A 15,586-nucleotide genomic window follows, 5' to 3' on the forward strand; every position below is an offset into this window, starting at 1 on the left:
ACGCGCTGTGGCGTGGGGAGCAGAGGACGCCACGCGGGTCTCAGGGGATGCGTTCCTTCAAACGCCACTTCTGTGCAGCCAGCCTCTTCCTGGGGCCCCTCCACGATCCCCCGATACGTGGCTGAGACGGTAAATAAGCGCGTCCCCGGAAAGGACAGCCGGCTCCCTCTGATTGCTTCCTTTGTGGGTGTTTTTAATTGTTATTACAAAGCTAATACACAGAGGGGCTGCAGCTACGTAAGTCAGGTCACGGGCATGTTCCTCTAACCGACAACCTCACCCCTCCCTCACGGTCACCAAGGGGGTGTCCCTGACACGGGAGGGCACGTTCCTCTAACCGACAACCTCACCCCTCCCTCACGGTCACCAAGGGGGTGTCCCTGACACGGGAGGGCACGTTCCTCTAACCGACAACCTCACCCCTCCCTCACGGTCACCAAGGGGGTGTCCCTGACACGGGAGGGCACATTCCTCTAACCGACAACCTCACCCCTCCCTCACGGTCACCAAGGGGGTGTCCCTGACACGGGAGGGCACGTTCCTCTAACCGACAACCTCACCCCTCCCTCACGGTCACCAAGGGGGTGTCCCTGACACGGGAGGGCACATTCCTCTAACCGACAACCTCACCCCTCCCTCACGGTCACCAAGGGGGTGTCCCTGACACGGGAGGGCACGTTCCTCTAACCGACAACCTCACCCCTCCCTCACGGTCACCAAGGGGGTGTCCCTGACACGGGAGGGCACGTTCCTCTAACCGACAAACTCACCCCTCCCTCACGGTCACCAAGAGGGTGTCCCTGACACGGGAGGGCACGTTCCTCTAACCGACAACCTCACCCCTCCCTCACGGTCACCAAGGGGGTGTCCCTGACACGAGGTGCTTGTCATCCAGCTGTGGCGACTCACTCGGGATGAGCTCAGCGCGGTGTCGGTGTGAAGTGCCACCGGAGGTCCAGGGGCAGAGTTGGGGTGCAAAGGGGGCTGCGTCGTCTGTCCCGTGTCCCGCGCTCCCGGTATTCTGCGCCCCTCCCCGCGACAAACCACCCTCCCTGCTGGCAGGCACGGTCTTCGCAGCCTGTAATCACCGTTTTATGTTTTAAAACCCCCCTCTATGTTTGGAGGCATGTGTTCTCCTGCGTGAAGGTCATCTGAAGGGCATCTGGCCAGGCAGGCTGCTTCCTCGCCTACCCCGGCTCTGCCGGCTGGATTCACCCCCGCCCCTCCCCGCCTCGCCCCGCTCCCGGGTCTCGCCTCCGTGGGCCTCACGTGTGCTTCCTCACACGTGTGTTTGAGAAGGTGGAGACGGGCCTGGATGGATTCCTGCCACGACCAGCTAATGTATGCTTGAGTCATTAATCATTATAACAGCAGCAACCCCTCACGAGTCAAGAGGAAAGTTACGAGAGCGGGGTGTCTTCCGCCCCGTACACACGCTGGCGCTGAGCCAGCCACAGGGCAGCCGTGGGGGGCAGAGGCGTCTGCGGACACAGACGTCCCCGGGCAGAGGGAGAGGGAGAGGGACGGGGTCTGGAAATCCTGCGGCACTTTGCACGTTGAAGTTTCGATAAGGAGCTGGGGGGTCGCGCCCGGGCCCTGGAGTCTGCCCTCCGTCAAGCCCAGGGGTCGCGAGCACCCGCTCGCCCTGCGAGGAGGCGATGTGCGGCGGCGGCGGAGGTTCCTGAGACCCCGGGGTCGGCTCCTGCTGCCTGTGCAGGGGTCGGGGGTGCCGAGCAGCCTCTGGGTTCCGCCGCCTCCGGCCAGGCTCCAGCACTGTGGAGCTTTCTGTCACCAAATAAGAATCCAGGCGTTCTAGACCTGCAATGAATAATCACGGTGATTCCAAACCGTTCCCCGTGTGTTCCCTGGACACTCATACGTTGAAATAAGCCCACAAGCATGCAGATGACTTCGTTCATAGGAAGCTACCCCACCGTGCCAGTGTCCGAACGTTAGCGCCTTTCTTTGCATTCTAGAGAGAAGCCTGTACTTCGCCTTCCCCGACGCGCTGTGAGATCTGTGGATAACGGGAAAACATGCACGTTTTTTTTTTTCAGGATGTCCTGGTGCCAAAAAGCACGAGTTTCTGACGAGCGTCCTGGACGCGCTGTCCACAGACATGGTCCACGCCGTCTCCGACCCGTCCTCGTCCGCCAGGTACGCCGGCGGGGGCGGGCAGGAGGCGTGCAGCGTGCAGCGTGAGGTCAGGCTGGCCGCGGGGGCTGCGGGGAAGGTGCGGGCGAGCGCGGCCCAGCGGGCGCGGGCAGGAGGCGTGCAGCGTGCAGCGTGAGGTCAGGCTGGCCGCGGGCCGCGCCCAGGGCCGTGGGGCCTGCGGGGAAGGTGCGGGCCTCACACCAGGAGGCCGCGCGCCGCCCAGTGGGGTCTGCCGTGCCGTGCCGCGCAGGGAGCCGGCCGGCCGGGCCCCGGGTCGGAGCCTGGAACAAGAGCGCTCAGGCCGCGGTCCTCGGGAGGCTCCCAAGTACGGAGACCCGCCGTCGCGCCTGTCCTCTGGCACGGGAATCGGCGGCATGCGGAACAGCGATGCTGCTCTCAGTGTGAGGGTTGCTTTCCTGAGTGCAGGGAAGGCAGCCCAGGTTCTGTGTGGGTTTGTCACCCAAGGGGTACTCACTGTCCTCTGCCTCCAGCTCAGCCAGGGGACGGGGCTCCCTGGGGACACCGGGAGGGGGAGGGGCCTCCCTGGGGACACCGGGAGGGGGAGGGGCCTCCCTGGGGACACCGGGAGGGGGAGGGGCCTCCCTGGGGACACCGGGAGGGGGAGGGGCCTCCCTGGGGTCACCGGGAGGGGGAGGGGCCTCCCTGGGGTCACCGGGAGGGGGAGGGGCCTCCCTGGGGACACCGGGAGGGGGAGGAGCCTCCCTGGGGACACCGGGAGGGGGAGGGGGCTCCCTGAGGGATTCCAGGGGGAGGGGACTCCCTGGGGTATTCCAGGGGGAGGGGGCTCCCTGGAGACTCTGGGGGAGGGGGCTCCCTGGGGACTCTGGGGGGAGGGGGCTCCCTGAGGGATTCCAGGGGGAGGGGGCTCTCTGGGGGATTCCAGGGGGAGGGGGCTCCCTGGGGGATTCCAGGGGGGAGAGGGCTCCCTGGGGGATTCCAGGGGGAGGGGGCTCCCTGAGGGATTCCAGGGGGAGGGGGCTCCCTGGGGGATTCCAGGGAGAGAGGGCTCCCTGTGGGATTCCAGGGGGAGGGGGCTCCCTGGGGACTCTGGGGGAGGAGCTCCCTGTGGGATTCCAGGGGGAGGGGGCTCCCTGGGGACTCTGTGGGAGGGGCTCCCTGTGGGATTCCAGGGGGAGGGGGCTCCCTGGGGACTCTGTGGGAGGGGCTCCCTGTGGGATTCCAGGGGGAGGGGGCTCCCTGGGGACTCTGGGGGAGGGGGCTCCCTGAGGGATTCCAGAGGGGAGGGGGCTCCGTGGGGGATCCCAGGGGGAGGGGGCTCCCTGGGGACTCTGGGGGAGGGGGCTCCCTGAGGGATTCCAGAGGGGAGGGGGCTCCCTGGGGGATCCCAGGGGGAGGGGGCTCCCTGGGGGATTCCAGGGGGAGGGGCCTCCCTGGGGGATTCCAGGGGGAGGGGGCTCCCTGGGGGAAATGGCAGTGTCACCTCAGCCATCAGTGACTCCCCAGGGATGATTACTGTAAAGCACCCCGTCCTTTAGCTGTGCACTCAGGAGAGGTTTTGTGTGCAGATGTCAATAGCGTTTCACTCAAACACTGACTTCCTCCCCTCGCGTCCCTAAGCTCTTGGTTGTGCGATGGCCTGAGGACTTCAGTCCATGTTCCTGGGGACACAGTTCCCGCCCGAAAGCCATGGGGGTGTTGCCGTGTCGACGCTCCGCGCGTCCGTCGCGGCTGCCGGGCGGAGCTCCCGCTGGCTAGGTGGAGTGCAGGCAGGGTAAAGGACTTTGGTCCTTACGGCCTAGGGCCCAGCTGCTGTGTCCATCTCCCCGGTGACCCTCACCCTTCCAAACACACGCGCAGTGCTCTCGCTCAGCTGCTCGTCCCCAGTGAGACGGGAAAGCGGATCTACCGCAGCCACAGAGGGCCGGGCGGGCGGGGCGGGCAGGGCCGCGGGAGGCGAGGCCTCTGGTCCCGACCCGGTTGTGTTCCTTCCAGGCTCTCGGAACCAGACCCCAGCCACACCCTGGAAGAGCGAGTAGTACACTGGTACTTCAAACTACTGGATAAAAACTCCAGCGGGGACATCGGGAAGAAAGAAATCAAGCCTTTCAAGAGATTCCTTCGGAAAAAATCCAAGCCCAAGAAGTGTGTGAAGAAGTTTGTTGAGTATTGTGATGTGAATAATGACAAGTCCATCTCCGTGCACGAGCTCATGGGCTGCCTCGGGGCCTCCAAGGAGGAAGGTAAAGCAGACACCAAGAAGCGCCACAGTAAGAGCCTTTCCTCCCTCCTTCACTCTCCACCTGTCAGACTCGTGTCTGCGTGGCTTCCCGAGGGGGCCCGTGTCTGCGTGGCTTCCCGAGGGGGCTCGTGTCTGCATGCGTGGCTTCCCGAGGGGGCTCGTGTCTGCGTGGCTGGCTTCCAGAGGGGGCCCGTGTCTGCGCGGCTTCCCGAGGGGGCTCGTGTCTGCGTGGCTTCCAGAGGGGGCTCGTGTCTGCGTGGCTTCCAGAGGGGGCTCGTGTCTGCGTGGCTTCCCGAGGGGGCCCGTGTCTGCGTGGCTTCCAGAGGGGGCTCGTGTCTGCATGCGTGGCTTCCCGAGGGGGCTCGTGTCTGCATGCGTGGCTTCCCGAGGGGGCTCGTGTCTGCATGCGTGGCTTCCCGAGGGGGCTCGTGTCTGCGTGGCTTCCAGAGGGGGCTCGTGTCTGCATGGCTTCCCGAGGGGGCTCGCGTCTGCGTGGCTTCCCGAGGGGGCTCGTGTCTGCGTGGCTGGCTTCCCGAGGGGGCTCGTGTCCGCGTGGCTTCCAGAGGGGGCTCGTGTCTGCCTGGCTGGCTTTGACAGGTTGCTATGTCTGAACCATCACCGTGCAGGGAAAGTAAGCCATGCTATGTTATCGCAGGACCTTTCTGCCATCTCCTGACCTTGTCCCCAGGTTCGTGGGTCGCGAGGGCACCGCTGAGCGCTGCTCTTAGGCTGCTCCAGTTTTTGAGAGGGGCTCTGGCTTTTTGCCTGGCCTGTCTTGACCATGCTTCTCCTCCTTACGCCTCCTGCCATAACCAAAATGATAGACCAGCGCCGCAGCACCCAGCTGTAGGCTGAGATTGGGTCTTGGAAACCTTTTTCTCCCGCCAGCCTGTAGCCTGCCGCTCCCCGTCTCCTCCCCGAAGGAGCTGACAGCACAGGCTGGATCCTCACATCCAGCGTGGCTCTGCTGAGCCTCCGTGACCCCAAGTGCATCTGAAGTAACGCACACATGCGCATGCCCCCCTTCTGCACGGCAGCCGTCAAGTGTGGGACAGAGAATGGTGCTGTGTGCAGTGTCCAGACGAGGGTGCAAGCGCTGGTGGGGCCCTGGAAGCCCTCTAGCGTGGAGGCCCAGGCCCAACAGGGAGGGGAAGGCTGAGCACCACCACAGCAGGACCGGCCCCCCGCTGCCCATCCTCGCGGGCACCTCGAGAGCCCCCAGAGCCAGGCCACCTCCTCAGGGACAGCAGCCTGGGCGCAGGCGCAGACGCAGGGCCAGAGGGAGAGTCTCTGCGCGGCTTCACCCCAGGCTGCGCGGAGGACAGCAAGCCACGGGGCCAGGGTGGCCTTGGCGGAAGGAGGGCAGTGTGCGGACAGCCTCCGGCGCACGTGCCCGCCTGCTCTGCCCTGGGAGGCTGAGCGGACGCGGGGCGGTTCGCCGCCCAGCAGCTGATCGGAGGCGGGAGCCGGAGCCGCTGCGCTCGAGAGCACTGGCCGCGGAGTGGGTCCGTCAGGATGACGTGGGGGCCTCGGCGGTGCCCCGAGGTCGGCGGGAGCCACGGCGGTGGGCAGCGTGTGCCGAACGTGGTGGCGGCACCTTTCCAAGACCGGTCGCACGTCCTGGCCGCATAGAGACACTCCGGGCACACCGCGTAACGAGAGCCTCATCACAGGTGCTCGTGGGGACGTGGGACCCCCCACACTGGCAAGCTGCTCACCCCCCCGGGGGGCCCCGGGCCGGCTGTGACCCCTCATCCCACAGGGCCAGGCCACAGGAAAATCACAGCCACGCCACAGGCCCCACGGAGATGCTGTGCTCACACGAGGACCGGAAACCCCCCGGCCACCCACAGGACAGCGGACACTCGGGACCGGAAGCCCCCTCGGCCACCCACAGGACAGCGGACACTGGGGACCGGAATCCCCCGGCCACCCACAGGACAGCGGACACTGGGGACCGGAAACCCCCGGCCACCCACAGGACAGTGGACACTCGGGACCGGAAACCCCCCGGCCACCCACAGGACAGTGGACACTCGGGACCGGAACCCCCCGGCCACCCACAGGACAGCGGACACTGGGGACCGGAACCCCTCTGCCACCCACAGGACAGCGGACACTGGGGACTGGAAACCCCCGGCCACCCACAGGACAGCAGACACTCGGGACCAGACACCCCCTCGGCCACCCACAGGACAGCGGACACTCGGGACCGGAAGCCACTGGGAGGTGGAGCAGGACTGGACCGGGAATGGCTCCCTACCTCTCCTGCGTGGGAATGCTTCCGTGTTGGAGGACTCGGAGTTCTTGTCTGTGGTCCTTCAGACAAATGGATGCACCTGAAGCCCCTGGTCTCGCCGGACGTCCCCAGCCACAGATCCCTCTCTCCCCACCCAGCATGACATACACTTCAGAAGCCTAAGAAACTTGCTCAAAAATGAGCGTCGGGGATCTGCATACATGGGGAGTTGGTCTCATTTAGTCGATCGCATAACCTTTTCATTTTCCATAAAGGTTTTGATTGTTTTTCCCCCACATTTCCCCCTCCGTTTTATTAAGATTTATTTTTTCCTACCCCATATGGTTTGAAAGCCTGGAAAGTCAGAAAACCTGGCTCCCTCATGCATGAATTAGCTTGCACACTCCCAGAATCCAGAACGTTACTAGATTTTTGTTTCCTGGTACATTTCTAGTTTGACAAAGATGGGAAATGAGTAAGGACAGAGCAAGTACCTTCATTCTCTGTTTCAAAATGTATTTTTCTGCATATGTCTGTATATACAGACAGCTTTCCCTATATGGAATGCAATCATAATATAGATACCTTCCAAATTAGTCACACCAATTTTGAGCAATTACAAAAGATTTTATCTTCAAACTGTTGCAATTGAGACATGTTGGAAAGCTCAATCTAAATTATCACTCTCATAAAATATAAAAAATAGATTATTATCTGAAAGCAATTGAGAAATTATAAAGACAAGAAAGCATGAGTTTATAAGGACTTTGGGCAGGGGAATAAAGGTTCAGGAAAGATTGCATGACTTCATAATTACCCAAAATAACCCATTGCGAGGAACCTCGGCAATTACTCAGAATTGAACCTCGAAAATACTGATTTCTGACCAAATTATCTCTTCAACCAAATTGTCGTGCTAGCTGCAATCTCGCAGGCCAATTGCCCCTAGCCGGGTTTGTGTTCTGGGCGCCTGGCAGTAATAACATCTCTCCATGGCGATGCGGTACCTACCCAGCCCCTCCCGAAGCACACAGCGGAGGCTGCGAAATCTGCCCTGTCCCCCTCCCTTCCTGTCACCCTGAAACGTATATTTCTAGCCACGCTGCATCACTGCACATTTGTTTTAATAATTTACTTTCTGTTCCACTGCCACTAATTAGTTGGTCACTTTTGCCAGCCCTTCACACATTTTCATGTCACTTTTCCCCTACTGAATCTCAAACACATATAGCGAGTTGTTTTTCTTGTGCTTAAGAATATTAATTTTTTTTCTCTATACCTTTAATTTGTGGCCCCGTTTTAAGAGACTGGCATTAACTGCCAAGTGACAAAAGCTGCCCTTGCCACATAGCCCTGTGGGTTTGGAGGAGGTGGGACAGCGTTCGTAGATCCCCAGTCGCTGGCATGTTCTCGGCATGGAGGTGGACAAGAGGCTATCTCTACCCCATGTGTTTGTATTAAGTAGATAGCCATCAGCGGCAGGGGGACCAGGGCTGATTAGGGCCGTCCCCATCGGTGGTGACCCCTGGAGGTCGCAATGTGCTGGGGTGGAAACCACAGAATGGATAACACACGGCCAGCTCCTGTTCTCCTTCAGGCTTTGGGGAAGCAACATTTTGTGCTAAAAGTTAGTGTTTCATGATTTAATATAAACCTGAAAGATTTCAAGAACTGTGTGCCGGTGCGTGACTCAAACTACCACCACAGAATCCACTCTCCTTGGAGAAGGTGCAGGACAGTTCTAGAAGGAAGTTCTTCATGGTGAGTGGGCAGAATTCCCCCCAGGCTTTGAGGAATGGCCGCACCTTCTTCCAACAGCAGACAAGGGAGCACAGCGGAAGATGCGATTCAGACGACGAAGCCAGTGACCATGAATTGATGTGCTGGAGTGAAGCCCCTTCGCACGACTGCTTAAAGATATTTCAAAAATAAACTGAAGAAGCCAGACGCCGGTGGCTCATGCCGGTAATCCTAGCTACTCAGGAAGTGAGATCTGAGGATCATGGTTTGAAACCAGCCTGAGCAGGAAAGTCTTGAGACTCTCTATTTCCAATTAACTATTAACAAACAAACAACAACAACAACAACAAAACAGAGGTAGGGCCTATGGCTCGAGTGGTAGAGCACTAACCCTGAGCAAAAACTCTGAGGGACAGTAGCCAGGCCTGGATTGAATTCAAGTCCCAGAAAGTAAATAAATAAATAGAATTAATTTAAGAAAAAAAAAATGGGCTAGAACATTTGTATTGCCAGAGAACGTTGATGGGGGCTTAGAACCCACTGCTCCTAATTTGTGCTCGTAGCTAACTTAGATCGTCTGTAACTATCTATCACCTTCGTGTAAACCTGATCAGCTAGTGCCTTTCTGAAGTTATGTCGAGCCTTTCATTAAGTGAAGAGTATTTTAATTTCTCATCCCTTTTTCCCTCCCGCCAGCCCCCAGAGCGAATGCGGACAGCACTTCTAATAGACAGGTGAGTGTCTGCCCTTTACAAGCCTTGGCCCTTTCCCGGTAGGCAACAGAAGGCAGGTGCTCTGGGGGTGTGGGCCCGGCCCTGGGGGGGTAGGGGGGGGGCGGCCCGCAGCATGCCGGGAGCACGAAGGGGATCTTTAAAACCTTTAGCTTAAAGATTTGCCCTCATTCTCATAACGGCCTGACGTGTCCATCGCCTCCGTGTCTTAAAGAGCACTTCTGAGCGTTGTCTTTTGGGGGAAATGAGTGCTGGGCTTTTGTCCTTGGTTTCCTAGGTCTTAAGGCGATAGCAGCTCAGATCGTGTGCTCTGGGGTTCCCGGTGTGCGTGAGAGCCTGTCTGTGCTTTCCTGAACCCACACCGCTGCCTTTTCCCAGAGAAAGCACAGGGGCCAGGCGAGGGCCTGCAGCCTGGGGCCCCGTGAGCCTCTGCCCTGTTTACCCTTCCTGCACCTGTTTGATGTCGGGCTGCACCCCAGGGCAAGCCTCGTTATGGGCTGTGGGCTTTAAGTGGGGACCTCCAGCACACACCTTGCTTGTAATTTAAAACTGTTTCGTTAGCAGAGATGTGTGATCCATTTTCCTTTGTTTAGCACATATTTATGGTTTTAGCTTTTCAAATCCCACCACAAATCACTTATACTTGAAAATAGGGCTGATCTGAAAGCAATTACCCAGCCATGCTCCAGAGAAGTCCTCAGGGCTGCCTCATCAGAGGACGGCAATTACTGGCACATATGTGCTCCACTCAGCCCTAAACCCCAACACAGCCTCACTCGAGTCCTTCCCAGCGAAACGCAGCTTGCCTGCTTTCCACAGTGTTTTCCGTGGCTCCTGAGTGTGTAGACTGCCTCCAGCTATGTGTGCGAGGGCTGTGGCGGGCACCAGGGGCCTGGGGCAGGGGGGCCTGGGGCAGGGGGCCTGGGGCAGGGGGCCTGGGGCAAGGGGCCTGGAGCAGGGGGGCCTGAGGCAGGGGGGCCTGGGGCAGGGGGGCCTGGGGCAGGGGGGCCTGGGGCAAGGGGCCTGGAGCAGGGGGGCCTGAGGCAGGGGGGCCTGGGGCAGGGGGGCCTGGGGCAGGGGGCCTGGGGCAAGGGGCCTGGAGCAGGGGGCCTGGGGCAGGGGGGCCTCGGGCAGGTGGGCCTGGGGCAGGGGGGCCTGGGGCAAGGGGGCCTTGGGCAGGGGGGCCTGGGGCAGGGGGCCTTGTGCAGGGGTGCACAGGCCGTGGGCAGGGGAGTTCCGGAAGGGGTGCCCGGGCCCGAGGCCTCGGGCGGGGGTCCCTGGGGCAGGGGCGCAGGGCTGGCCTGGTCTTTGCAGGTAGGTGGAGGGTGCGGCCTTCTTCATACGATGTCTCTTTTTTTTCCAGCCAAGGAAGCAAGGGTGAACGCTTGCGTAGCCATGGCAGTTTCTAGACACGCGGGACTCCCTCACCAACGCGCAACTAAAGAACCAAAACATATAGTATTTGCACTTTGTACTTTCCATGTAAATTCACCCTGTAGAAAGGAGATACTGACGCGGACTGTCTGAATCTGTGAACGCGGAAGGCCGGCTTCGGCACCACCGTCGCCTACGCTCCCCGGGTCCGGTCTCCACGCCGGCTGCGGACGGGGCAGATGGGCCCGGGGTGCGTGCCGGCTCCGGTGCCCGCGCGCAGGGAGGGGGGCGGAGGCGGCCGCCGGCCCTCGGGCTGTCCCGCCTTCCCTGCGGCCCGGCCCCCCGCCCGCCCTGGGGGCGCACGCGGGAGGCGGGTGCCCCAGGCGTGTGGACGCCGGGCCCTGGGCGGCCCGTCCTGGGGTCTCGGGTGGCTGGCTCGTCAGCATTCTCGCCCACGCCGCAGATCACGTGCTAGAACGCCTGCCATCGCGAGCTCCTCCACGGGGTCCCCGCTTCAGAGTGCGGCCCAGGCCCAGCCCCCCAGCGCGGCCCACCCTCTCCGTGGCCGCCCACCCTCCCGCAGCCCCCGCCGGGGCCGTCCACCGCAGGGAAGGCCGCCCCGCCCCGCCCCGCCCCGCCCCGCTCACAGACAGTCTCCGGCTGAAGGCCCAGCGGGCTCCGTGGAGAGGCCCACGCCCACGCCCGCGACGGTGGCGTCCTTCTTTGCTCATGCCTCGGGGGAGAGGAGACTTACCGGCGTGCTCGTGAGGGGAGCCCGGGCCACGGGCGGCCGGTCCACCCTGCTGTGCGGCCCCAGCTGCCTCCAGACCTAAGCCCGGGCGGCCCTGGCCTGCTGGCCCCGGGGACCGTGGGGGGAGCGGGCGGGCGCCCGGGCGGCGCTGGGAAGCTCTCGGTGCAGACTCCGGGTGCGAAACCCACCGCGGCCTGCGGTCTCCCGCCGCGGCTGCGAAAGGGGGCGCCTGTGGTTGTGTGGGCAGCGCACGGGCCTTTTGCTTATCTAACCTATGCAAAGGTTACGAAACATGTCAGCATTGTGTAGGTCACACTTATGATCCTAAAGGTTTTGGATAATCTTTTATATTTTTGAACTTCAAATTTTAATCATTTTCTTAGATTAAAATATGCTATCAAAACTGTATTTAGTCCTTTCTTTCCAGACTCTTCTAAATGTGTGTGTGTACATGCGTGTGCGTGTGCGTGCGTGCATGTGCGTGTGCATGTGCGTGTGCATGTGCGTGTGTGCGTGCGTGCGTGTGCATGCATGCTCGTGTGCATGCGTGTGTGTGCATGCATGTGTGTGTGCATGCATGCGCGTGTGCATGCGTGTGCGTGTGTTAGCTCATGAACTCGGGTCCTGGCGCTGTGCTTGAGGTCTTTTGCTCAAGGCTGGCGCTCTACCACTTGAGCCACACCTCCACTTCCGGCTTTGTGCTGGTTGATGGCGACAGTCCCCTGGACTTCCCCACCCAGGCGGGCTGTGAATCTTGCTCCTCTGATCACAGCCTCCCCCGCCGTCCCCCAGTAGCTAGGGTTTCAGGTGTGAGCCCCCTGCGCCCAGCCATGACTGCTTACGTTCGAGTGCTTACTGGCGGAGGGGTAAAGAAGGGAGCTGGGAGGGGGTCTGCCTGGCGGGCGGTGTCCCTTCAGACCCCGCCCGCCCGCCGCCGGCACGGGCGCGCCTCCTCCGTGGGGCCAGGCTGCTGGCGCAGTGGGCGGGAGAGGTGCGGTCACCACAGCGCGGGGCAGTGCTCAGGGGCAGAGGCTCCTCGTGGGGACTGGACCTGATCCTGGCAGCCAGCTCTCCCGGAACCGCAGGGCTGACGGAGATCCCCAACCCCCCCAGCCTCTGCGGCCCAGCCCCCGGTTCTTGCTCAGCTTCTCACGGGGGCTCGGAGACGCCTTCCTCAGTGCTCAGGCATCCAGGCTTCCTCCAGGATTCTCCACGCCCTCCTGGTCAGTCCACACCCCCCCACCCCCCCCACCCGCAGCCCCCTCTCAAACCCAAGACAGTGGTGTCCTGTAACACTCAGTCCCAGCCCCGTGACTGCAGTGAAAACGTCCTTCGGGAGCTGGGAGGGCAAACGTGCCCCGACCAGGTTCTCAGGCAGGGAGGGGTGGGCAGAGTCCAGAGACCGCGGAGCCCGGAGGAGGCAGGGAGCAGGAGGCCGGCTCGGGAGGCCGTGAGCATGCGCCCTTCTTACTGCAGAACACAAAGACTGAACATCTAACCGCAAGTCCGAGCGCCTTGGGCAGCACCCAGGAGGTTGCTTCAGGGATGGTTCCCCTCCCCTCCCCTCCCCTCCCCAGAACGCCACCACCCTCCTTCCCGGGTCGGAAAACATCCTCCTGTATCCGTGTCAAGAATCGACGTGGCGGCGTTGGGGTGCCTACGGGCCACTCACAAACCGAGTCAGCCACACTTTCAAGGCGCAGGTGTTAGAAGATTTGGAATTGATGTGCAGAAGTGGCTCACGTCACAGACTGCTGAGTAGAGGGCCCAATCGTACACGTGACCAAGCTACCCCCAAAGACAGTGAACTGTATACAAAGGGGAGCCCAGGGACTGTGGTGGTGATGATGACAAAGATGGTGAGGAAGACGGTGATGACCAGAGTGGTAATGGCGATGGCAGTGATGACAATGACGACAATGGCAAGGGGACAAGGGAGGCCAGAGTGGCAACGGTGGTGGTAGTGGTGACAGAGGGTGAGGGGTATGGTAACGGTGGTGGTGATTGTGGTGGTGATTGTGGTGACAGAGGGTGAGGGGTATGGTAATGGTGGTGGTGGTGATTGTGGTGGTGATTGTAGTGACAGAGGGTAAGGGGTATGGTAACGGTGGTGGTGGTGGTGGTTATCATGGTGACTGTGGTGGTGATTGTGTTGACAGAGGGTGAGGGGTATGAGAATGGTGGTGGTGGTGGTGGTGACAGAGGGTGAGGGGTATGAGAATGGTGGTGGTGGTGGTGGTGACAGAGGGTGAGGGGTATGGTAATGGTGGTGGTGGTGATTGTGGTGGTGATTGTGGTGACAGAGGGTGAGGGGTATGGTAATGGTGGTGGTGGTGATTGTGGTGGTGATTGTGGTGACAGAGGGTGAGGGGTATGGTAACGGTGGTGGTGGTGGTGGTGGTGGTGACAGGGTGAGGGTATGATAATGGTGGTGGTGGTGGTGGTGACAGAGGGTGAGGGGTATGGTAACGGTGGTGATTGTGGTGGTGGTGGTGACAGAGGGTGAGGGGTATGAGAATGGTGGTGATGATGGTGGTGAAAGTGGTGATTTGGTCATCAGTTGAGATGAGGATGGGGATGCACAGGACAAGATGGCGGCCCTCGGTGTCGCCGAGGGGAGGATCCGTCCTGCAGCGGTGGTGGCCTCTGCCCGCCCTCATGGTGGGTGGCACGCCCCGCAGACCGTGCAGCAGTGATTTATCTCCCTCCTAGGCACGCCCAGCTCCGGCCCCCCTCGGGAGCCCTCGGGTGCCTTCCGCCCTGCGTCCCCACAGTGGGGCTTCGTCTGGCTCCCACGTGTCATGGGACAGAAAGGTCTACGAATCCTCGCGGTCATTCTCCAACATCTCACAGTCACACATTTGGTTTCCTCAAGGTAACGTTGAAATGGATTGTTTCCTTGTTGGGAGCACGGAGTTCCTGCCACCCAGCCGGACTTGCCTGCCCTTTCCGCCATGCTGTCACCAGCTAGCAGGGCAGGGAACTTCCTGTTGCTCCTAAAAAATCTTAAAATTGTGAGACGGGGAAGGCTCTGGCGGCTTCAGTTCAAATTTACGCATTCGTGATTCTATAAATCGTATAATAGAGCTAAGTGTTCTCACTTAAAATATACCCAACCATTTATTTTTCCGTGTAAGGAAATGGTCTTCTAACTTAATAAGTTGTTTTGTTACAATGAAAGAAACGTATTTCTACAAGTAAAATGAAATATCAAATGCGAATGTGCTTTTAGACGGCGCGGGGCCGGGGCTTGGCTGTTTGGTTTTGCGTTGTTTCTTGAGTGGTGGGGGAGCTGGGCGTCTGCCCGGCTGGTTCTGGCCCACGGTAGCCCACAGGCGTTGACGAGGGCGGCCTCCCCGTGGGCCGCTGGCCTTCAGAGGCTGCAGCTCGGCCACGGCTTCAGGCAGCCGCCGCGCTGACCGAGCCCGTTGTGGAGAAGAGATGTTGTCAAGCGGATCCGTCACCCCTGATACCCCGCTTGGAACGGGCTGAGGTAAAGGGGCCCCCCGTTGCCTGGCACCCCGCTGCCACGAAAGACCATTCTTGGTGCAGCCCGTGTGCACCCCATTAACTCACGTGGGCTGGAGCCGTAATGGAGCTTTGGGTGTCCCCAGCCAGTCGGTGCAGCCAGAAGCCGCTGTCTGAATGGACGTGGGGGACGGTGCTACGGCACCAGGCGGGCACGCGGGAATTGGGGGTGAGCAACAAGGCAGGGACGCAGTACGGAATGGGTTGTGTGCCCAACTGGCTGTTTGCCTGAGCACCTCCGTGGCTCCTCCACCCTGCCGGGCACTCGGGACCCTGCGTTAGCCTCCCCGGGCGTTCTGCTAGGGCGGGGCGCACCGGGGCGGGGGGGGGACCTTTGAGAGAGAGGAAGAGGGGGACCACCGTCAACGCCCAGACCTGCAGCAGACCTGCCCCTGAGGACTCGGAGCCACAACAGAGGTGGACTCCCCTCTCGAGTCGCATGTACGAAGGCTCTAAAAGAACATGATCCCGTGATGCTTTGCTTCATTTCCTTCAACCATGGATTCTTTGAGGACTTGGCTGACTGTGAGGTAAGTCAGCCTTAGTGATTCAGTTAGTTAATACCACACCAGGAAGAGGGTAGCAAGGTGCTCGTTTTAAACTAGGTGTGTGTGTGCGCGCGTGTGTGTGTGTGTGTAAGAGAAAGAGTGCCACGAGGTTTTGGTTCCCAGTCACTAGAAAGGGGAAAGCATCCTACGTGTTGCCTGACATGAAGGGTCTGCACGAATCCCTTCCCGGGAGCTGAGGCTGGGCGGAAGGCTTTCCTGGAGGCGGCGCTGGGCGGGGCGGACGGGCCCCGAGAGGCCGCCCCGGTCTTCGGCGGCACCCCAAGCTCACCATCGCCACGG

The 15,586-nt window shown here is 60.8% G+C and overlaps 1 protein-coding gene across 4 annotated transcripts in view; it reads left to right on the forward strand.

Moving 5' to 3' along the window:
* Positions 1-10,983, forward strand: part of Smoc2 (SPARC related modular calcium binding 2) — an 84,235-nt gene extending 73,252 nt beyond the window's left edge. Inside the window, exons 10-13 of one of the 4 annotated variants that reach the window (XM_048354454.1) lie at positions 2,058-2,146; positions 4,124-4,376; positions 9,051-9,088; positions 10,449-10,983. In XM_048354454.1, the coding sequence (XP_048210411.1) occupies positions 2,058-2,146; positions 4,124-4,376; positions 9,051-9,088; positions 10,449-10,466 (398 nt within the window). In that variant the 3' untranslated portion in view covers positions 10,467-10,983. Of the gene's footprint in view, positions 1-2,057; positions 2,147-4,123; positions 4,404-9,050; positions 9,089-10,448 lie in introns of all 4 variants that reach the window. The other 3 variants (XM_048354453.1, XM_048354456.1, XM_048354455.1) reach the window with 3 other exon arrangements.
* Positions 10,984-15,586: the final 4,603 nt, after the last annotated feature.

This window comes from Perognathus longimembris, chromosome 9, assembly GCF_023159225.1.
Source record: "Perognathus longimembris pacificus isolate PPM17 chromosome 9, ASM2315922v1, whole genome shotgun sequence".
Lineage (NCBI taxonomy): Eukaryota > Metazoa > Chordata > Mammalia > Rodentia > Heteromyidae > Perognathus > Perognathus longimembris.